Source organism: Papaver somniferum, chromosome 8 (genome assembly GCF_003573695.1).
Source record: "Papaver somniferum cultivar HN1 chromosome 8, ASM357369v1, whole genome shotgun sequence".
Classification (NCBI taxonomy): domain Eukaryota; kingdom Viridiplantae; phylum Streptophyta; class Magnoliopsida; order Ranunculales; family Papaveraceae; genus Papaver; species Papaver somniferum.
In genome coordinates this window covers 162,911,504-162,935,413 of record NC_039365.1, presented here as the reverse complement: position 1 = coordinate 162,935,413, position 23,910 = coordinate 162,911,504, and the positions used below count along the sequence as shown (strand labels likewise).

Here is a 23,910-nt window from a genome sequence, read left to right as displayed (position 1 = left end):
AGAGACTGTAACTTCAAAGAAAATACTGAAGATCATTCTTCACGTATGGTTCTTGAGGCAAGCCTCAAAAAGGATGCTTTGGAAATTAAACGTCGCTTGAGTAAACTGTCTATTAAAGGAAGCTCTAAGCACTCTAATATACCATGTACTTCTGCTGAAACTGAAGAAGTTCCTTGTTCAGGAGTAAAATCAGAATCCCTTCCTATCAGAAAAGATGTGTTAGTCGCATCCTCTAATCTAGGATGTTTCACATCACACGAAACGAAGAAATCTCCGAACGAGGCTGTTAAGATTGTACTATCTAACCACTCTTGTGATCGGAAAGTATGTCTCTTTTGTGAGGCAAAAGGTTTTGTTAAACAAAAGATAAACTCTAAGTTGAATAAAAATTCCTTTGTTCAACTTCAACACACCTTAGACATAATTCTTAAAGGTGTAACCGACATTCGTATGTCTAGACCAATTGGTTTTTGTACTTACCCTGTTTATGCTACCAGGAAGGTCAGTTCAATAAAAGAGGAGATCACACTACTTTGGATGTGAACAAAATTCCAGGATAAAGGGGCAAAAATGATGATATAATTGTCAACAGTTTGTCTACCTCCTCAAGTCAAAATTCTTCTGGTAAGAACTTAAACTATGTCTCGTACTTTGATGACAATAAGTTTTATGATAATTTCTCACATCAAAAGGGATTCCTTCCTAGATTTGAAAGGATAAATAGACCCAACCATAATCACCGTTCAATTAATGAGCATAATGCTCATACTTGTGTCAATTAATCACAAGGATTGAAAACTTACTCATAAAAATCTTGTTGAGTAAGATGTGTTATCTTTCAGGTATACTGTTGTCAAAATTGCTTTCTATTTAGTCGAGCTATTTTCTTATCATCTATAGCTAAACTATTGTCTGCAAACAACTTTGCCTAAAGTATTAGTTGTGTCTAATGTTGTTTTTCTTTTCTTTTGTTTTTCTATCTCTAAAATAAAAGATATTTTCATTGCAACCATGTTGCCTGCTACTCTTGTGCTCTAAAATTGTTTCTCTTCTGAGATATAAAATTTATTGAACCAAAAAACTTGTGATAATTTTCACATAGTAAAAATTCTGTCTTGTCGTAAAAATACGACCGATTGCGTACCTTTGTTGTTGGGTCAAGATTGTGTTCGTACGAGTAGATGTGTTACTGTCACGAATCAATTTTTAGAAACCCTAAAAGTTACCTTCCCTAAGAAACCATTTAAATACCAAAACCCTTGAGTCTCGTACGCATACTCTGGGACTTTTTTTTGTGGTCTGTCAAGAATGTCTTCTTCTAACTCTAGCGGTTTTGCAAAAGGGTTTCTTGACAAAGGTATTGGTTTCGAGTCTAAGGGAAGGAAGAAAAGAACCCTAGTAGAATATGATCATCCTAATGCCTCATGCTACTATGCCTATACACATCAGGATGTTGAGAATGAGGATATGGTTTCCGCTGAAGTGGTTCATGATTTTCTTAAATATTTTGAGGAAGCAAAACCGCAACTCGTTGATACTTTGAAGAGTCTTGATGTGTTAAGAACTGGGTTGAAAAAGGTTACTTCTGACCTTGGTTTCATAAAGACACATGTTAAAGATCTTCTCAATGAGGATATCTTCTCTGAAGAAGCAGTAGATGCTGTCAATCACAAGCTCAAAGACCTCAAGGCTCGTGAGGATTCCGAAACGTCTATTTGATTTCAGTTCGTGTTCGGTTTTGATGGTTTGAGAATCTGTCATTGTTCTTTAGCTTGTTGATTTTATTTGTCTAGTAAATCTTCTTATGAGAATTTTATTCTTGTGTTTTTAGGAAGAATAACTAGTTTTTGGAATAGCCATTATTGTGATTACACATAGCTATGTCCAACATTTTCATCTTCATGTTTTTAGGTTTATTTGTTTAAATTCTAAAAAGTTGTTTGGAAGATGATTTTTGTAGTATTAATCTTTTTGGTTTTATATATTGCAATTTATTATGGGATATGAATTGTCCCATACCTTGTCAAAAGTTATGAATGAACTTTTGACATCACAAAAGTTTTAAACCTATTATATGTCATTATGCAAATATTGATGGAAGATAGGATGAACTTTTGTTTACAAGGATTATGTCTATTGTATGTCATTGTGCAAATAGTGATGGAAAATAGAATGAATCCTTGTCTATTCCGCAATATTGATCTTTCCTGATCCATATTTTATGTATATACTGTGTGGCTCCGTAAGTTCGCTTATGTTGAGCATTTCCGATTAAATTAATCATAGGTTCTCTTGTGATTAATTTAATTGAGTATTTTTGGATTCAAATTCATATTCATATGTGATTTTTTATGTCCAAAAATCCTTCTTTTCTTGTGAAAATAAGGTCGCTATTGTTATTCTTTCGGGAATTCCATTTTATGGAGGAGAGTTCTTAATTGAACTTTCGTTTAATTTTCAAATTTTTGTGGGGAGTGCGGCTGTGGAATATCATAGGAGTTATCTTGTATCTTTATAAACTCCTTGATGATAGTATTTATCTTCGGCTATATGATTGCATCTAAAAAGTTGATATGTGCTTTCTTTTGGTCATGAAATGTCTCTATGGAAATTTCATTAGGATTCCACTAGTTTTCGTACCTTTGCCAATTTTATTGATAAAAAGGGGGAGAATTAGTGTGTATTTCACACTACAAATACATATGTTTTCAGATCATTATGTAAGGGGAAGTGGTTTCCATGCGATACAGAGTATAAACTAAGGGGGAATGATACATATCACTATAGTATTGTTGTTGAAGTTGTGATACAATTGAACTTTGATGTTGTGTGATAATACTATGACACCGTATAACAATGATTGAGAATTCTTGTTTTTTCATTATTATGACTATGGATATTCAACAACGATGATACTAAACTTACAATCTTTGGGATCATTGGATTATTTGGAAGTGACGAAGATTTCGAGTAATGTTGAATAACCAAGAAGATCAGGCATGTGGAAGAGAAGCTACAAAAGTTTATTTATCTATTTTTGTATTCCATTTGTATTGATAGTTTTGTCACTAAAATTGACAAAGGGGGAGATTGTTAGAGCATTGCTCGGTCGAACTCGCATGCGTTGCTATCTCAAGCATGTTTGTCAATGTTAGTGATCAAAACTATAATTCTTGATTTCTAGTCTACTTATAGCTAAGTATCGAACTAGGATAGAAAGTGTAGTTGAGCTCAAGACTCCATGGCGATCATCATACACAAACGAAGAACTACTCAAGGAACTGGTGGAACTTCATCGACTAAAAGGTGTGTGGAGACTTAAACTTATCTATCATTCAAAAAGTCTATCTACTCTATCTCTTATCTTGAGACAAAAGTTGTTTTACTATATAGACTTTGATTATACACATTTTCTATTTCTATCCAAGTTTATCCCGCTTATCTATTTCTCGAAATATGTGTTGGTAAGCTTTCGCTTTGGCCAAGTCCATCTTTACTAGTGACGAAAGTCATATTAAGTTTCAATTACTTGAAAATTGCTTTGACGAAAAATAGTGTGTGAACAACAACTATATAACGTCCTCTAAGAATGTTTCAATGATTGAAATGAGAGTTTAGATTATATAACCATGGTTGGATATAAACACTGTGTGGTAACTCATACGTGTATAAGTCCTCATTCCTTGAACTAAAGTATGCATACTTTGTTGCTCAGGAAAATCGGAACTAGAGTCCGCGTACTGTCGGAAGTTCTCATCTCGTGAATTTCTGCTGGAGTTTGTGAACTGAAAACAAACTTATTTCGGGTACTTAAGTCCGCGTATAACATGTTATGCAGTCGTGAAAATTGATACATAACCTGTTATGCATCGAGAAAATTGTTGCACAATCTTTTATGCATCGAGAAAACTGATGCATAGAAGATATGGCTGCATAATGTACGCACTGAAATCAACCAAAAATTATGCATCAATTTTTTATGTACGCACTGAAATCAACCAAAACAATGGCTACATAACTTGTTATAGATGCATAACTTTGTTATGCAGTCGAGAAAATGGTTGCATAATTCGTTATGCGCCTGCATAATGTGTTATGGATATTTTTTGGTGGCTGCATAATGGTTATGTATCAAGTTTTCAAAAATTTTGCCTAAAATAATGATCACCTCCGATTTTTTCGTGAAAAACAAAAATTTGATATTCTTTTTTGTACTCGTTGCGTGGCTCTCTTAAAAAGATTTCCAACGATATAAAATTTGTAAAATTTCAAGGTGCGGATTTTTAGATATGTTATATCCGAGTTGCGTTGCCAATTATACCCCTGATGCATAACCCGTCATGCGGATGCATAATCCGTCATGCAAACATTTTTGATAATTTCATATAATTATGGGTATCACGGAACTAAAAATTAATTGTGGGCCTGATAATGAGAATATTATTTTTTTTGGGTCTGCGCCTAAGTTTCCCGCAAAATACCCACAGGAAAAGAGTGTACAATACTCGTGGTTATTTACAAGCCAATCAAAACTCACCATTCTCAATCGAACGAACAAAAACAATATAATGCACGCGGATCACGTACCAATCAACGGTTACAACTCATATTTTTAGCTTTATTTACCAAACAATTTCTCAATCTTAACATGTCTCATCTCAACCAATCAGCTTCAAGAGTTTCTAATCCAACGACCATAACAAGAAAAACAAACTTTACAATCTCATATTTTTAGCTTCATTTACCAAACAATTTCTCAATCTCATACCGAGTATGCATACTTAAGTTGGTTATTTTCTAAAAACGATTATTCGTGAACTTAAACTTATATAAACTAAGGAATGAAAGTTTGCAAACCGTGGCTATAAAGTACATGAATTGATTCGAGTGAATCAAATCGTTTTTGCTTCGATTATGTCTTGTATACTTCTATAAGATCTAGGCAATTGAACAACTCTCTAACTAGTTCATATGAGTCATTTGAACTAGTTATGGTAAAGAAAAATATGGTTGATATGAAAGTGCTCATATGGCTAACCATTTGGTTAACTATCGTTGAACCAACTAGATGTACATGTTTGGGTACGGTTACACAAACCTGAATAAACGTGCATTTCATTTATGTGTAACAAGCTAAGTTTCGATCTAACGGTTGAAAGATATTAGCTTGAATCTAATCAGGTGTTCATCTAACGGTGAATATTGAATGCTTTGGTACTAAGCTCATATTGATTGCAAACCCTGATTTGAAAGACTATATAAAGGATAACTCTAGCAACTGGGAAACCTAATCCCCACACCTCCTGTGTAATACTAGTTGTATTATCTAGAGTCGATTATCCTTTAACCTTAGGTTTCTACCGAGACCCTGTAAGTTAACGACTTGAAGACTTCATTGGGATTGTGAAGCCAGGATGATACTAATTTTCTTGTAGTTGGGTGATTTCATCTTGTTGTTTCTATCGTACTAAGTACAATCGTAAGATTGGCTTGAGATTGATTTCTCCGATAGGCAACATCTTTGTCTCATCGTTTGTGATTCCGCAATATCTTCTTTCGCTAGTCGATTAAGATTATTGTGAGGTGATTGATAATACTGAACTGTTCTTCGGGAATATAAGTCTGGTTTATCAATTGGTTCCTGTTCACCTTGATTTATCAAAAGACGGAACAAAAACTCATAGGTATTTATGTAAGAGACGGATTTATCTATTACCGTAGACTTTTTTGTGTGATACAAATTTATTTATTAAAGTCTTCGACTTTGGGTCGTAACAACTCTTAGTTTGGGGTGAGATCGGCTAAGGGAATCAAGTGTGTAGTTTCCTGCTTGGATCACATACGTAAGGAGCGCAACTATACCTTGGATCAGTGTGAGATTGATTGGGGTTAAACTACAGTACAGACCGAAGTTAGTTTGTAGTAGGCTAGTGTCTATAGCGGTTTAATACAATGTGTGTTCAATCTGGACTAGGTCTCGGGGTTTTTATGCATTTGCGGTTTCCTCGTTAACAAAACTTTTGGTGTCTGTGTTATTTCTTTTCCGCATTATATTTTGTTATATAATTGAAATATCACAGGTTGCGTGTTGAATCAATCAATTGGGAAATCCAAACTTTGGTTGTTGATTGAAATTGATTAATCCTAGAACATTGGTCTTTGGTACCGTTCAAGTGATTTCTCTTGTATTCAATTAGACTCGCTAATTTCTATTTGCCTGAGTAAGTATTTAATCGAGAAAGTGAGATATAACTCTTTGATATACTTTTATTAAGATTGAGTCTGGCTGTCTAGTTGATTCTCTTAAAAGTATATTGGAGTTAGTCCATACAGATTGCTAATCGAAATATTGTGTGTGGTTGTTAGACCCCCACTTTTTGAGAGCAAACTAATCCTTAAAGCCAGGAAAACTACCTAGTTGTGTTGTTACTGGTGGAGCCGTCTATTCGGAGAGGAAAGTACCCTAATTAGGCGAAATCTCTTACGACCACTCGTTTTAAAGACTTCTTCGGGATTGGGAAGCTCTACGAGTACCATTGGTGGGAAACTAGATAATTGCAGTTTATTATTAGAATTTTATTTATTTGATTGATTAACGGTTGTTGAACTTTGATTGCACCTAGTTTGTTTATGCTTGAAAATCTTCTCTTCCGATATAAGATTCACCCAAACTAAATCGAAGTATCGACGGGTATCTTTAGACTGTTTGTAGATCTAAAGACGTCTTGTGATAATCCATTGTTAATGGATTCCGTTCAGTGTGTGATTGATCACAAGAGATTCAAGTTGATTGTGTGCAGATGTTTATTGAAGATCTAAGAAGATTTCTTATTTGATTTCATAATCTTTGGTATTCACAAAACTTTATCGGCTAGGGATCCAACTATAATCAGTTTATCTTTGTGATAACCTTGATTGATACGTTTCTTTGTGATTAAGAGTATTGATTGCATAGTCTAGACAATTACTTTGGTAGTTGTTAATAGATTGATCTAAGAACCTGACAAAGGAATTTATTGGGATAAACGGAAGAGCCTTTTGTCAAACTCATATCACTTGTTTGAAAAGAGTTGTTACCGAACATATTTGTTGTTCCTTTACTGTTTGGAATACGAACCAAAGGAACTGTTCCAAGTACGTGACTTATTGCAAGTTGGAGGCGTAGGGATACAAACAGAACTAGGTGAACTATAGGTTTAGTTGCTTGGTCTAAACTATACGAAGTTGGTTTAGATTTTGTATAGCGGCTTAATCCTGAGAGTATTCAATTCTAGACAAGGTCCCGGGGTTTCTCTGAATTTGCGGTTTCCTCGTTAACAAAATCTTGTTGTGTCTTTTATTTTTTTATTTCCGCAATTATAATTGTTTTTATTATAATTAGAAGTAAAATACATAAACATTAATTCCTAATTACTTGATAGCAATCCTATTGTGTTTGGTTAAGTAATTATACTTCGTTGTTATATTGTCTCGATCTTGTATCCATAGTCAATCACGTAAGTTATCTTGTTGTCGTATTGTCTCGATCTCGTATCCGTAGACGATCACACGAAGTGTGAACCGATTCATTGTATTGTATCGACTCAGTCCATAAACAATCACTTTCAAAGAAAGGACTTATAGGTGTAAAAGTTTTAGATTGAGGTATATTTGGGTACCCTCGTATTTTCGCAATCGCGTCCTTACGCCTCTAAATCCCAGCAGGACTCTACGCATTTGATTCCCTTAGATGATCTCACCCACAACTAAGAGTTGTTACGACCCAAAGTCGAAGACTTAATAAACAAATTTGTCTCACACAAAAAAGTCTATTGAATAGATAAATCTGTCTCCCACAGAAATACTTACAAAGTTTTTGTTCCGTATTTTAATAAATCAAGGTGAACAGGAACCAATTGATACACCAGTCTTATATTCCCGAAGAACAGCTTAGTAATATCAATCACCTTACAATAACTTAACTATATGGTAGTAGAACAAGATATTGTGGAATCACAAAGAATAACTTACAATAGCTCTCTTAAAAAGATTTCCAACGATATAAAATTTGTAAAATTGCAAGGTGCGGATTTTTAGATATGTTATATCCGAGTTGCGTTGCCAATTATACCCCTGATGCATAACCCGTCATGCGGATGCATAATCCGTCATGCAAACATTTTTGATAATTTCATACAATTATGGGTGTCACGGAACTAAAAATTAATTGTGGGTCTGATAATGAGAATATTATTTTTTTTGGGTCTGCGCCTAAGTTTACCGCAAAATACCCACAGGAAAAGAGTGTACAATACTCGTGGTTATTTACAAGCCAATCAAAACTCACCATTCTCAATCGAACGAACAAAAACAATATAATGCACGCGGATCACGTACCAATCAACGGTTACAACTCATATTTTTAGCTTTATTTACCAAACAATTTCTCAATCTTAACATGTCTCATCTCAACCAATCAGCTTCAAGAGTTTCTAATCCTGACCTCACCTTCTGTAGGTTTCTTAAATGTTATATTAGCCTAGTGTTGACTCATGGGCAGGTGATAAGTAAAAGATTGGCCCATTGTTTACAGTTAGTGTGATTGTGTTAACTGATTCTAATTTTTGAAAGCTTTGCCGTTCTCCTAGAGTTTCATGTAGACCCCTCTCTCTGAGGCAGAACGTTTTTTTTTTCCTACCACAAGTTCCCTGACTACCTGCTGCTGTGAGCTATTCCTGTCCCACTGGAATACCCTAAAACATTATAAGATTTTGGCTGCAGGCAACAAACAGACACCACCTGTACACAACTGCTCTGTTTCACCCTTAGTCACTAAGTAGAAATGAAAATCTATAAAGTGCCTTCATTGAGATTATCTTCCTTGATCTACTAAACATTTTTTGCCTCAAACCCTCAACATTGTTATATCCACATTTTTTAGTTCTATGCATGGGTTAATTAGTCTTTGATATGTTTATGTTATCCTTTACATCCTGCAATTTATTTGTTTTACACCTGAAGTTATTCAAAATCTATACATATTGCAAAAACATATAATGTCTCTTCCAGTCTTTTTTATCCTCCTCCGATTAACGTGTATAAGATTTTCGATTACTAAGTCCTGTATGAGCACAACACAGCCGTGTTTAGTTTTAGCATTCTAAAACCGCTCGATTATTAAAACTTTGCTACTGTCTGGGGCTCTAGGCCTTAAAAAAGTGTCTTTTTTAGATCTGTTCTCTGCTAAAACTACTGTTGCACTCTGCAACTCCTGGCAATATGCTGAAATGCGGCGAATCCGATGAAATGGGACTGAGATATTAGTTCCCTGCAAAATGTGTAAAGTTCCTGCCGAGCACAGGTATGTTGAGCTGAGAGCAATTTGTTTTATGGTTTCCGATGTCTTATCTTACTAACGCCGTACGGCCCACATCTGAATGTTCTGTTGCAATTGGCCATCTTAGGTGATATTATGTTTTGATTGAATTCACTTTCTCTAATTCTTCCCTAGGTTCCAGCAATTGCTTAGATACAGCACCCTACCCAATCTGATGATACGGGACCCTTCTGGTTTTGTGATGGATGCGTACAGAAACATTGCTAGAGTCTGAACAAGTTTAGTTACCAACCAAACCAATGAACCATTATACAATGCGAAGGAAAAAAAGTACCACAGCAGCAGAACAAAATGAAAGACAAATTTGGCAACTGCGATCAGCAATTCTGTCTGGAGGGATGATTAGCAACCAAATCTAGTTCTTATGCAAGATGAGTTAGAGACTAACCAAAGAAATTATTTTGCAATTCACTCTGTTCAATTAATGCATGTAAAATTTTCTTGGATTCTCTGTAATGTATATCTTTTGACCGTCAGAAGCATAGATAAACCATGAGATGTCCTGAAATCTGAATCAAGATCCAAAAACTTGAGGCATGAGTGCTATCTTCCCAAGTCACAGCGAAAGGTTGGCTATTGCATGGGATTATTAACACCCCACCCAAGACTGCTATTCGGATTTAAAAACTTACCGGGTTTGTGGGGATCGTCACAATGCTACTCTACTAGTACTGAAGATTACTGAAAGAGAGATCATTGTGACGGATTCTAACCGCTTCCATCACTTCAGAAATGGACAATGCTCCTGTGGAGATTACTGGTCATGAAAGTTGAGCATTTCCTCAACTGCTGCAAGAAATTAACATAATGAGTGCAGATGTTGCTCCAGTACCTCAACATCAGGTATCATCTTAGCAAAGGGAAGAGTTCATTGGTCTGGGGATTTCACATTGGTTATACATATATGATTAAACTACACACCCATGACAGACGAAACACTGATAGCTAGTAAGAAAAATTTAAGAATCAATCACTGTTAAAATTATAAGAAGTAAAGTTGAGTTTTAGAGAAGAGCCAAGAATACATCCTCCAGAGATGGTTTAATTTGCCATCTCTAGGCGGCAGTTGGCTCCAGAGTGTTCCTTTTTATAGAACTATTTCCAACTTCTCCTCAATACTGCAGTGCAAGTAGTGAGAACTCCCATCTTTTTCTCTATAGAAACCCACAATTCAATGGTCACAAGTTCATAAGTACTGTTTCATCAGCCGGGGAGAGTATTCTGAATTTCTGGAAATCGATCAGCCCAGCCACCATACCTTTTGCTTATTATCGGTGAAGATCGACATTTGCTTTACTGTCATCAGACACATCCTGCCTGGATGTTGTTAAACTTCTCCCAACAAGCTGAGACAGTTTATTAAGAATGATACTGCCAACATTAGGATGATTCACAAGAGCTTCCTCAGACGTTGAGTCAAAGATCAGAGAGCATATAGTTGACGCCATCATGATAACAGATTGATCATTTGTATTCTCTGTCCAAGATGCCAATGCTGTTAAGAGATGCACTTGAATGGAGCCTTCAAATTGAACTTGGATATCTTCTCTCCTTAGAAGAAGGTTTATGATGGTATCACAAGCCATGAATATAGTACTGTTGTCCATACCAGTACTGTTAAGGCCAATCATTTTGACAAGGCATTCCATGATAGAATTATGTCCTCCTAATGATGCCAACATCTTACATCCTTCAATCTCCATTGTTATCTGACACAGCATTGGAAGCAAAAAAGCATATAGAGAAGAAAGGGCTTGGTTCACCTTCACCCTCAACTGAGAGCATGTGCTCCAAAAGATTGTGAATTTTCTCTTTGCAGGCGAAGGGTGCTTCCGCAAAATAGCTTCCAACAACCCTTACTGACGCAAGAAGATCATCTCCTTTCCTTTGTCCATGATCCTTGGCATCTTGTAGATATTCCAAAACCACCCCAATTGTCTCCGTGATCCCAGCGAAGACCTTGCCTAAGGTGCTTTCACTAACAGGGCTCCCTGGACGTGCTTCTTCATCGCCACAGACACTTGATACCAGTTTGATAATCTTTTCTATCAATGAAAATGCAACAGCAAGGTTTTGAAGTTTCAAACTAATAGCTTCCCCATTTACTGATTGTTTCTCTTCATATTTCATGTAGGCAATCTCATTAAGAAGAACAGCAACTTCAACTCTAGATGATTCTAGGACAAGCAATAGACATCTATCATCTGGAATAGGCACTATTTCACTGTCATTGAGTAATTCATTCTGATCAATCAGCCAATTTTCTCCAACAATAGATATCATAGACTCAGCCAAAGTTAGAGCCTGAAGCTTTTCAGCTGATGCAACGCGATTCTGTAAGACTGCAACAATACCAACACGCATATAGGTAGTCCAGCTGTCGTTTAACATCAAACGAAGAGAATTATGCACTGGTGCAGCATAGTTTGAGGATAGAATGACAGTCAGCAAGTGAAGCGCATCAAACTTGAAGGCGTTGTGCAGTAAAGCAAACTGTTTAGCTATCACTGCCACCATGCTTGTCAGCTCAGAAGGATATTTCGCACAAATGGTTTCTAGAGGGATCTTTGCCAGCACCAATTGCAGAAGTCTCATAGCAAGCGCCTTCGAATGAGAACCGTCTTGCAAGGAATACATGCTAGAAGCAAGTACATTGATGCAACCAGAGTCGTATAGTTTAGTAAGGCCCTCTTTAGAAGCAGTTGAAACGAGAAACAAGAATTCATATCATTCATCGTAAACAGTAGTAGTAGGTACCTCCCCTTTCAATAATATTTCAAGGATAGCTGGAACCTTTGAGACCATATATTTCGACGAAGAAGTCTCGGGGACACGACATATTACAGCAAGGATAGTAACCGAAAGCTGTAAGTATGCATCTTGATTGACATCAACTTCCTAAATACCGACTGTAGCTTTCCCCATCCCACTCATCAAAAGCCGATCAAGAAACTGATCTCCAACAGCATCATAAATCCTATAAATTGAGCCGTGGTCATCTCCAGTGCAGAATTTAGTGGCCAGAAAAAGACCTGCTAGCCGTTGTTCATCTCTTTCTCCTTTCAAAAGTTTCAAGTAACATTCCAAGGCTGGAACTTGTTTTTTAGAATTCATATGTATGACTTGGGAGAGTATTAGACAGCGAGAGAGAGAGAGAGAGAGAGAGAGAGATTTTTCAGAGGTACAGAGATTCCTTATTCGCATGTGATTTCTAGTCTGGCAAGGTTTATTTTATAGTAGTAGGGAACTAGGAATGAAAGGCCCAAGAAAGGAAAAACACAAAACAAAGCGAGACTTAAATTTGGGGTGGAAATATTCTATCCCAAAACTCAAATATCCCCCGCCTAACAATGCAAAACATATTGTAAATTAATGAATTTTTAGTATATTAATTAATCAAAGATGCTCATGGTGCTGGTATTTATATAGTTGTATACTGATTATAAAGAAATCAGTAACACTGTCTATTTTGTACATAGAAGACAGAGGAAGAGGTGCGGCTTGTATTGCTGACTCTTTCTTAGTGGTATCTCTAATACAAAATGAGAGATCGCACAAAGCCTATTTGTAGGCTATGTTTGCATGGTACAACAAGTATGATAACAACACGTATCCTATACTTGTACAAATAGGAATGCGACATATATTTGTCCATGGGAGTAATGTTTATCTCAAGCAAAAGCCTCGAATGTTCTTGACCGGCATAATGGTGGGCCACTCATAGACAGACGTGTCTATATAACACTCCCCCTTGGACCACCATAACTTGTTAAACCTTTGCTGGTAAAAACTGATAGGACAGAACCCGAGTAAAATTTGTTGCCTCGTCAAAATCTTGCCAGCAAAAATCCAACTGGGATAAAAACTAGTCGAAGAAAAAGGAGTACAACATCGGTAGCTTTAAAGTTATGATGGTAGTCACACATTTTCTCCAGTCGTCATGAATTTTCTCCCGTTGTTGAAACTGTGTCAGAAAAACCATTTAAGAAAAACCTGAGCTTAGAAAGAGGGTGGTCGCCGCCACAAAACATTTTCTTTGACAAGATTTACGCTATGAAAACCACTTGGGATAAAACCTTAGCGCCGAGAAATACTTCCACCATAAAAAATTGCGTTAGGAAAACCACTTGGGACAAAACCTGAACGCCCGCGTCAGGAAAACCACTTGGGGACAAAACCTGAACGCCTGTGCCAGGAAAACCGCTTGGGACAAAACCTGACCATCAAAATTCAGAATAATGCCGACGTCGAAGAGCATGTTGCCTCGTTAAAAACCTTATCTGGAAAACCACGTGGGACAAAACCAGACCAAAGGAAAAGAGTACAACGGAGGTCGCCTAATGACAGTGCTGGATACGCATATGCTGCCTCGTTAAAACCTTGACAAGAAAAACCCCTCGGGACAAAACCTTGATGAAGGCAAAATAGTACAACGCGTTTAAGGCCAGCCAAAAATTCTACGAGTTTACTCCCCCTGAAGCATGACTTCTTAAAGCGGTTGGTGGTGTGGACATTTTACAGCCTTTATAAAAACTGCTTTACTAAGATTCAGTTTATGGAGGATTGACTGCCAGATTTTGCGCCGGGTGATCAATTGCATTTGTACACCTCGCATTTAAATCCTCCTCCCATTGCACACCAAATTCAGTTTTCCGCTTTAACTTCAGGCATAACAATGAAAGGCCTTTTGTAAACTCATAAATACCGTAGAATCAATTTCAGCCTCTAAAAGTGTAACCTGCAAAAAAATAGTTAGAACACAACAAGATAATGCATGCATTATATTCGTATATTGTACTTCTGGACCATAAAGTATTATTTCGACATACGTATCAGATAGATCGATCACTTCCCATTTTGGGGAATCACATAGTAATGGTGTTAATTTTAGTAGCACAATAAGTATTACCAGTATCAAAAGTTAGGTACTCTAGTCTGTGCTAGCATATTCTCGAACTTCTGGCCGAGAAATATTTCAATTTCGACGAGATCTCAAAATTTAGTTCAAGCGTGGATTTTAACGCTACCAAGGGCTCTTTTTAAAAGACAAAAATGATATCATCGTTTCATCCGGATTTTAACATTATATCAAGAACATGAAGTACACAAAGAATTGTTCATAAATTTCTCCTTTTCAAGATGGTGATTATGACTAAATTTCAAGCCTGATGTGGTTCACAAAGTCAGGTGGCTGCCTGATTCAGAAAATCAAATCCTTCAAAGATTCAAATATAATCACCAATCATAAGTCGTAGCAAGATGCAATCAGATAATTCGCACCATCCTCTTGTGGTGACTTTTCTCCCCCTGATTAATGTGGAAGAACCTTGAAAGTTATCAACCTTGGTCATGCCAACTTCTGGTGGCGGGTTGTCATGCCAACTTCTGGTGGCATTTTAGTCTTTCTGATCATGGCGGAAATATTACTATCTCATTTTTGAAAACTTCTGGTTCCATAATTGCCTGATTTTCGAAGACAATTCTGCTCATGATAGTTTCTGGGTGTAATTAAACCACACAATAAGTATCCCCAAAACAGCCGCAGGCTCGACAAGAGATGAGACATTTCACGCCGTTCCTTTTTGGTGGCTTACTTCCTCCCCCTAACGGCGGGAATACGGTCTCATCTTCAATAAGACATTACCAACACATGGTTTTTAATGTCTTATGAATCGAAACCAACATATATTAGCTAGGTGACGCTATGGACCAAACACGTAAACTGTAAGGTTGCTTCGCAAGACATAATTGATGGTAAATAGTTGGTCGAGCAATAAACTAAAGATGCTTAAGCAAAGAACTCAACTAGACCATGTCGAGTGCGCACATGTGCTAACTATATGCTCGATATAATACCAACTGAAGGCAAAGCATCAAAAGCCTATAAATTTACCACTAAAATAAATGGACTTAGATGGAAAGTCCAAAAATGGATACGCAACCACAAGATTTGCACAAACAGTTTGGCAAAATCTAACATCACGTGTTAATATAACAAGAGACCATCTAGTAGATGTGTCTATCAATACGATAAAGTATTGAAATAATTGTCCATACTGCAGGGTGAATAAGTCCTGCATATGCCACCTTGAATCCTTTCTAGGGATTAAAGTTGGTGTTTCAGCAACGGGTTACCATAATGTTAATGTTAATGCAATTTAACAACTAATTGTCTCAGCGACCAACAACACAATTTACATCCTTATCTACTGGAAGAAGCTTCCGGTTCTATAAAGGATGTCTATGAGCATTCTGTATCGTTCTACTCATCTTGGTAGAACTTGGTTGTCCAAACCACACATGTCCGAGCATGAATACATCAAGGGTCATTAAACTTCTGGCTAATGACAACGTGGAATTCGACTGTTCGAATTCTCCTATGGCACACCCCATAATAGAGAGCCTTACGCTTCTTTACAACGTGCTTCTGGCACAAAAACAAATGAAGTAACAAAATACTCCATAAAAATGCTCATTTATCGTTTCAAGGTGCTAATACCAAATATTCTAAAACTCAACAGATTCTTCCGGAACCTGATAGAATGATATACGCCTTCTGCAGACGTCTATCATACTATTCGAACGTGAAATGATAATTTACATTTCGCAAAACCTCTACAAGGTTATAAAAGTGGTTCGGAAAATCGTGTTTATTGTTCCGGTTTCTGAGACAGATATCTCTATCGTTTATTTAAAATGGATAGATCACTTCAGGAATCCATATCTGTTGTCACAGATAGACGAGAGACAGACATTAATAAGTCATTAACAAAATCATTACGTAACCATGGGCTACTTCGGGAACCCAAAAATTCGTGGCTAATTCCTGGAATCCAACTATTTCGATAGACCACTTCTGGAGTCTATTTTATGGTTTATTATAGGAGACACAAATTGCATGTTGGACTGCTTCTGGAGTCGGCAACGTCTCATGGATTGCTTCGGGAATCCATTACTTATAAAAATAAGCAAAGAAAATAAATAAAACTTAAAACAAAGGATAAACATCAAAACACATATAGTACTAATACAATATCAACAAATCTCCAACTTCGTCACCTTCAAGGTCAACGAAATATTAATTTACAAGTGTGCAAATGGATACAATGTTTATGGCAAAGTTACCTAGTTGGTCACTTCAGGGACCACCGATAGGAATGGCTAGCACTTTTGTAACGGGTCACTTCTGGGACCAGCGGGCTAGCGAAACACACATTTTGCACTCATATTATGCCATACGATGTTCCATCTTCTGGTGGAACTATTTCAAAGTTTCCTGAGGTTATCAAGGATGAGAAAATCAAATTTACGCTATCCTTCAGGGATGCGATAATTTCTCACTTTACCAGTATTAAAACCGTTAGTACCATAATTAAATGAAAATGAAAATTATCAAATTTTCGGGATCGCAATCCTTAACTTTGTGACAAATACGTACTTACCAAAACTATTAGCATCTGTCTTTAGAAAAGATAAGTATATTAATGGGTCCTTCACACATGTATGATCTAACAGTCATCAATCGGTGGAAAAACTAATACCTCCTGTTCACACTAGAGAAGATATAAGTAATTAGTATTAGCTTAATACAAAATCTAAAGATTAAAATCATAAATTAACAAAAATTAATAGAGGGGAGAAAAATGATGATCTCTTCCGGTCGTCGGCGTCGTTGCATCTCCTCTACTCATGATTTTTGATCATCGTTCACCACTAAATGATCAAATGAATCGACCGTAATTACCGAGTAATTCGTGCTGATAACGTATTGTAAATTAATGAATTTTTAGTATATTAATTAATCAAAGATGCTCATGGTGCTGGTATTAATATAGTTGTATACTGATTATAAAGAAACCAGTACCACTGTCTATTTTGTACACAGGAGACAGAGGAAGAGGTGCGGCTTGTATTGCTGACTCTTTCTTAGTGGTATCTCTAATACAAAATGAGAGATCGCACAAAGCCTATTTTTAGGCTATGTTTGCATGGTATAACAAGCATGATAACAACACGTGTCCTATACTTGTACAAATAGGAATGCGACACATATGTGTCCATGGGAGTAATGTTTATCTCAAGCAAAAGCCTCGAATGTTCTTGACCGGCATAATGGTGGGCCACTCATAGACATACGTGTCTATATAACAAAACAATTTTTTTCAATATTTAAAGGTTCCCTTCCCTCCCTCTCTTTAAAACCTAGTCAACCCATATCTCCACCATTTATTATCTTTGCAATCAGTAACGGCTCCCACGAGCGATCAGGATGACATGAAATGCACCAATCAAATGTAACCTAACACTCATCCATTTATATAAGTAACATAACAGTCATCCACCACAACATCTTTACTCTATTTTATTTCTGTTAGAAATATTTTAGTTTTCCGTTTCCGATCAAATGGCTGCGAAAAGCGAAAGCAGAGAAGAAATCAGACGAGAAGAAGCCACATGAGGAAAGGAAAGATGAGAAAGCACCAGCAGAGAAGAAACCCAGAGCTGAGAAGAAGTTACCAAACAAATATGCTTCAACAACAGATAAGAAGAAGAAGAAATCAAAGAAAACAGTTGAGACATACAAGATCTACATCTTCAAAGTTCTGAAACAAGTTCATCCTGATATTGGTATTTCAAATAAAGTTCATCCCTCTAGAGTTTAGCAGATGCTCAAAGACATATTTTTTAATTATGTTTAGCATTGCTATGACTCTCTTAAACACTTCTAAGACTTTATTGATCACTAAAACACTTATGTGTATATCATGATTAAACTCTTGAGTGTTTAAATGAGCATCAACTTGCTTATAATTCGAAGGCATATTTTCCAAATCAGAACGGTCATTATACACGGTTCCGTGACCGGACCACTGTGTATATTCTTCAATTGTATTTTTAAGATTAATTCGGTTGCTTAGAATTCAAGGTAAGATAACTTGAGAATCAAGCAAACACTAGATAAAACTCTAATTAGGTCAACTAAAACATGTGGGAATTAATCCCCAGTCTTGAAAATATATAAATAGAGATGCTCTTTCAACTGGGAAATTCAACCCCTGACAAATTGTGTCCTAGTTGAAAACTAGAGTCGTGCTATATGAACCCAGGTTTCCTCTGAGAAACATAATTAGGTTTACAACTACAAGACTTCGCTTCGGGGATTCGTGAAGCCAGGTTCGACTATCTTTACATTGATGGTTTGTGTATCCTGATATTGCTTTTATGTTATCGAGGTTCTCGTAATCTCCTTCCGGCAAGAAAGATATATCGCAAAGTTCTCTTCATCTCAGACTTTGTGATTTCTCAAGATAAATATCTGAAAACTGATGTTAAGTGATTTTTTGAGGATTGTTCTTGAGAGGTAGTAAAAGATCCAGGTTTCTCATCTAAGTGAGTGTAAGTGTTCTGGATTATGAGGTTTGATAGTTTTGTCTATTGTAAACAAATTTCTAGGCCTTGACAAAAATTTTGTGTATGTGTGCGCACTTTTAGTTTTCCGCATCTTTTGATTGTTAAAAGTACTACACATGTTCTTACTCCTATCAAAATGAAAAAGTTGCTGGTGTACTTGGTACCCACGCCTTTTCAATTGGTATCTGAGTAGGTTCGTGCTAAAGGTTTTACTACCTACAAAAAGATCTCTTGCTATGATAGGAATTATCAATTAACATATTCCGAGTGTGTTCTAGAAACCATCGATGATTATTGAATGAAGTCATTGATAATCTTTGTCGTGAAAAACAACGATTGATAAAGAAAATTGATGGACTTTATTGTGAACTATATATAAAGAATTCTAATATTCGAGAAGGATCTGAAAGAAAAAAAGGTTCTATAAAAGAAGTTGGATGATCAAATTTGTATCAACAAGTTATTGTTGCTGTGTTGGCTAACCCAAGGCTACCTTAGTAAAAGTTATTTAGGATTTGAAATCTTAAGGATGTGATAGGTCTGGAAAAGTAATTTTTCACGGAATTTGTGACAAAAATAACTAGTATCTTCTCGATATTCAGTTTAATCTTTGTTCAAATTTGACTAAGGTGGAATCTACTCAACTTTGGCATGAGTGTGTTGGTCACATAAATTGTCGCATCCTCGGCAAGATCATTAAAAAAGAGCTTGTGGGAGGTGTACCCTAAATCAGTGCCAAAGTGGATGGTGTTAGTGGTGCTTGTCAAAAAGGTAAACAAGTTAGAGTTCTACATAAGTCGTCACAAGATATTTCCACCAAAGCTCCACTTGATTTAATTCATACGATTTTTTTTTGCCCAATTCAACAACCTACTATTTGAGGGAAAATATGTGTTGGTAATGGTTGATGAGTACACCAGATTCACTCGGGTGGCGTTCCTTGCACATAAGAATGATACCATGTGTGAATTTAAGATTATTTTATTGATGGAATCCAGAATGAACAAGGTCGCAGACTAAAGAAAATTAGGTGAAATCGTGGTATGAAATACAAAGATACCAAGGTATTTGAGTTCTGTGACACACTGGGTATTATTCAATAATATTCTCCATACTTCACAAGCTAATGGATTTGCAGAAAGGAGAACAACATAAATATCCAAGAAATGGTGAGGGAAATGCTGCATAACAAAAACATACCTTTAAAGTTTTGGGGAGAAGCTATCTTTACGGCATGATATTTGATCAGCCGTGTATACCTATGGTCACAAAATTATGAGTAATGGTACGGTAAATATTCCTCAGTGTTGTGCCGCTCAAGACAGAGAAGACAGAGAAGTAAATATTCTTAAACACGAGTTAGATTTTTTGCGCTATCTTTGTAAAAATGATGAAGAGAGCCTGCACTACATTCTCTGGGATTGTCCAGCAGCGCAACAATGCTGGCAGTGGTTAGCGGGGTTTTTTCACACGAGAGCGGTGGATGATTTTAAAACCTGTTACAAGGCTTTATCGGGAAGGAGTTCTATGGATAAAAATTTATGGTTGCTGGCAATCATGGTTACTAAATCAGAACTTTGGAAGGCTAGAAATGCGATTTGTTTTGAAGGCGGACAGATAAACTTTTTGAACTTGAAGACAAATATCTTACTTCAAACTTCTGGATACTCTCGACGGATCAAAAGTTTTATGTTCAATAATCAGGACGACCTTTTTCTCGTGCGGGTTTTTAATGTACAACACAAAAAAGTTAGGAGTATAATTATGGTAGCTTGTGAAAGGAGACCACCTGATGAGTATAGCTTGATCCTTTGCTGTGATGGTGCGGCGAGGCGTAATCCTGGTCCGGTCGGGGCTGGTTGTGTACTACGTGACCACAACTGTGGCTGTATGGGAGCATTGGTTGTGGGCTTAGGCTTAGCTACTAAGTATGATGCGGAAATTGAAGTTGTAATTGAAGGTTTGGAATAGGCTCGTAATTGGGTTGTTTTATGGGCAACTGAAAATATTATAGTTGCTACAGATTCTAAGAGTGCGGTGAGTGCCTTCATAAGTGGAAAACTCCCTTGGCAAGTCCTAGGAAGATGCACACGGTAAAAAACCTTTTATCGAAGAATTACTTTTAGACATGTTTACTGGAAAATAAATTTCTCGGCAGATTCCATGTCTAAATACGCTGCTACTTTGGATAAGAGGACCGTGGTACCGTTCCAAGGAAGTACAACGCTCTTAACTGACATTGAGAGTGTGGGCACTAGCTATTTTAGATTCAAGTAATTTTATTCTGGGATTGCATGCCCAGGTTTCTTTTTAGCTTTTACTAGGGCTTTGCCCTATTTTTAACTCTTGTTCTTCGCTTTAGCTATCAATATATTATGACTTAGCTAAAAAAAAAAGAGTAATGATACGGTAAGAAACCTAACTTGAGTTATCTCCAAGTGTTTGGAAGTAAGAGCTATATTCTCAAAGATCGAGAAAAAAAGGGAAATTTGATTCTAAAAGTGACGAAGGAATTTTCCTTGGCTATGCCTTAGATAGTCGTGGTTTTCGAGTATACAATCTCAGAACCAATGTCGTGATGAAATCAACAAATATTTTTATTGATGATCTGAGCAACTTTTATCATGATAACTCTCCTGACGAGTTGCCTCCTATAGAAACGACTGAGAAAATCAAAGAAGCACCAAAGTCAGAAGAAGTTGTTCAAAAAGTTTCTGATCATGATGACTTTAGTGATAAAGAGAAAATCCCTGACAAGAGTATCCTAATTGAACGTACTCATGCTAAATATTTATGGGTTCGTAGGGATCATGATACCAACAATATTATTGGGGGAACAAACTATACTTCTAAGACACGAGGTCAGCTCCAAAATATATGCAACGTTGCATGCTACCTGTGTCAATTTGAACCCTAAAATATTGATGAAGTTGTGAATGATCCAACTTGGGTTAGCACTATGCATGGTGAGATGAATCAATTGAAGCAACAAGAATTTTGGAATCTTATTCCTTGTCCTCCCAATGTGAATATTATAGGTACCAAATGGATATTTAAGAACAAGTCAGATGAATTTGGAATGATGGTTCGAAATAAAGCAAGACTTGTCGCTCAACGCTACTCACATATTGAAGGAATAGACTTTGACAAGACCTTTGCTCATGTTGCACGTCTTGAGTCCATACATTTGCTATTAGCTCATGATTTTTATTATCAAGATTAATCCATATCAAATGCAAGATAAATTTGCATTCTTAAATGGATGTCTTAAGGAAGAGGTATATGTTGCTCAACCATTGCTCTTTCAACTTGGAAATTCAATCCCTGACACCTTGTGTCCTAGTTAATAACTAGAGTCGTCCTTTATGAACCCATGCGTCCTCTGAGAAATATAATTAGGTTTACGACTAAAAGACTTCGCTTTGGGGATTCTTGAAGCCAGGCCCGACTATCTTTACCTTGAGAGTTCATGTATCCTGAGCTTGCTTTTATGTAAAATCCTTCAGGCAAGATAGATAGAAATCGCAAAGTTCTCTTCGTCTCAGACTTTGTGATTCCTCGAGATAGATACCTGAAGAATGATGTTAAGTGATTTCTTGAGAATTGTTCTTCAGAGGTGGTAAAAGATCCAGTCTTCTCATCTAAGTAAGTGTAAGTGTTCCAGATTGTGAGGATTGCTAGTTTTGTCTATTGTAAACAGATTTCCAAGCCTTAATCTTTGATCTAAAAGGAAATCAAGTTAGCTTATTTATTATAGAAAGATTAGTATTAAAAGTCTTCATTAAGGTTGAAGCAACTCTTAGGATGTAAATGATGCCAGCTAAGGGGATCAATTGCGTAAACCTTGCGAAGTTCGAGAGACGTACGAAGATCGAATGTAAATGAATCACTTGGAGGGTGGACTCAGTCTCAACTACACTCCGGTCCGAAGTCTGATAGTAGGCTAGTGTCTGTAGCGGCTTAATACAGTTCGGTGCTCAAACCTGGATGAAGTGCCGGGGTTTTTCTACAATTGCGGTTTTCTCGTTAACAAAATTCTTGTGTGTATGTGTGCGTGCTTTTACTTTTTGGCATATTTTGATTGTTAAAATTAATACACAGGTTTTTACTCATATCAAAACGAAAAAGTTGTTGGTATACTTGGTAACCCCGTGTTTTCATTTTCATGGACATCTCTATTTGTTGAAAAATAAACTTGTTTAGTTTGAAACAAGGAACAACTCTCAAAAAACAAGCTTTGAAGAAAAGGAAGGTGCACATCTATCTCGAGAAAAACACCATGAGTCTAATCTAAGTATTCTTATTGTTAAAAGCAAGTAGAAATCATCGTAATACACGAGGGTTGGACTATAAGGGATTAGATGCTTATAATATCAACAAAGAGGTAAAGTTTGTCAATGCTATAAGTTATTCTCCACCATAGGCTTCTACTGATGTAAAAAATGCTTATGACTCTTGTAAAGAATAAAAATTTAGCAAGCCTTAAGAATCATGTTCATCTAAACTCCTCGAGTGCATCTTTCAAATAAATCATCCCTGCTAATGTCAAGAAAGCAATCTTTTTAAAATGTGAGAAGAACAAAGATACAACGTAGGAGGATCCACGGAAAGGTAACATTAAAACTCACACTCCTTATGTTACGAAGCATTGATATTATTGTGGTAATAAAGGGCACTTGCAAAGGGGATGAAATATTTTTAAGATGCAAGATGCACTTTCTTTTGTATCAAACAAGTTGATTAAGTTTGGTTCCCTAAAGAACTTAGATCCATATTATCCAAAGTTTAGGAAAAAAAATTATTATAATGATGTCCACCACTCGACCAGGTCATCTCATAAAAGACCCGATGTAAGAAAAAAAGATGAATGTGTAAGGATCTGATGTTTCAAACTGGAAACATGTGGTTTTACATGATATTCAAATGTACAATCATCTTAATTATTCAAAGATTAAACCAAATGTTGCAAAAAAAACATTTACAAATGGATTCCGAAATCCGTCATACTAACCATAAAAGAGACATCTAAAGTTGATCGGGAGAAAGACAATCACTTGTTGATCTTAGATGACTATGGTTACTGATCCGGTTTTAGGTATATGCCCATTAGAATACCCTAAACC

General features: G+C 36.4%; 1 protein-coding gene and 1 pseudogene across 1 annotated transcript; one reads left to right on the top strand and one right to left on the bottom strand.

Annotated features, from left to right (window-relative positions):
• Nucleotides 1-10,579: 10,579 nt before the first annotated feature.
• On the bottom strand, nt 10,580-12,490 carry LOC113306350 (annotated as a pseudogene).
• A 7,572-nt stretch (nt 12,491-20,062) lies between these two features.
• Nucleotides 20,063-20,758, top strand: LOC113306349. Its single transcript, XM_026555295.1, has one exon. The coding sequence runs from the start codon at nt 20,063-20,065 to the stop codon at nt 20,756-20,758; it is 696 nt and encodes a 231-aa protein (XP_026411080.1).
• The last annotated feature ends 3,152 nt before the right edge of the window (nt 20,759-23,910 follow it).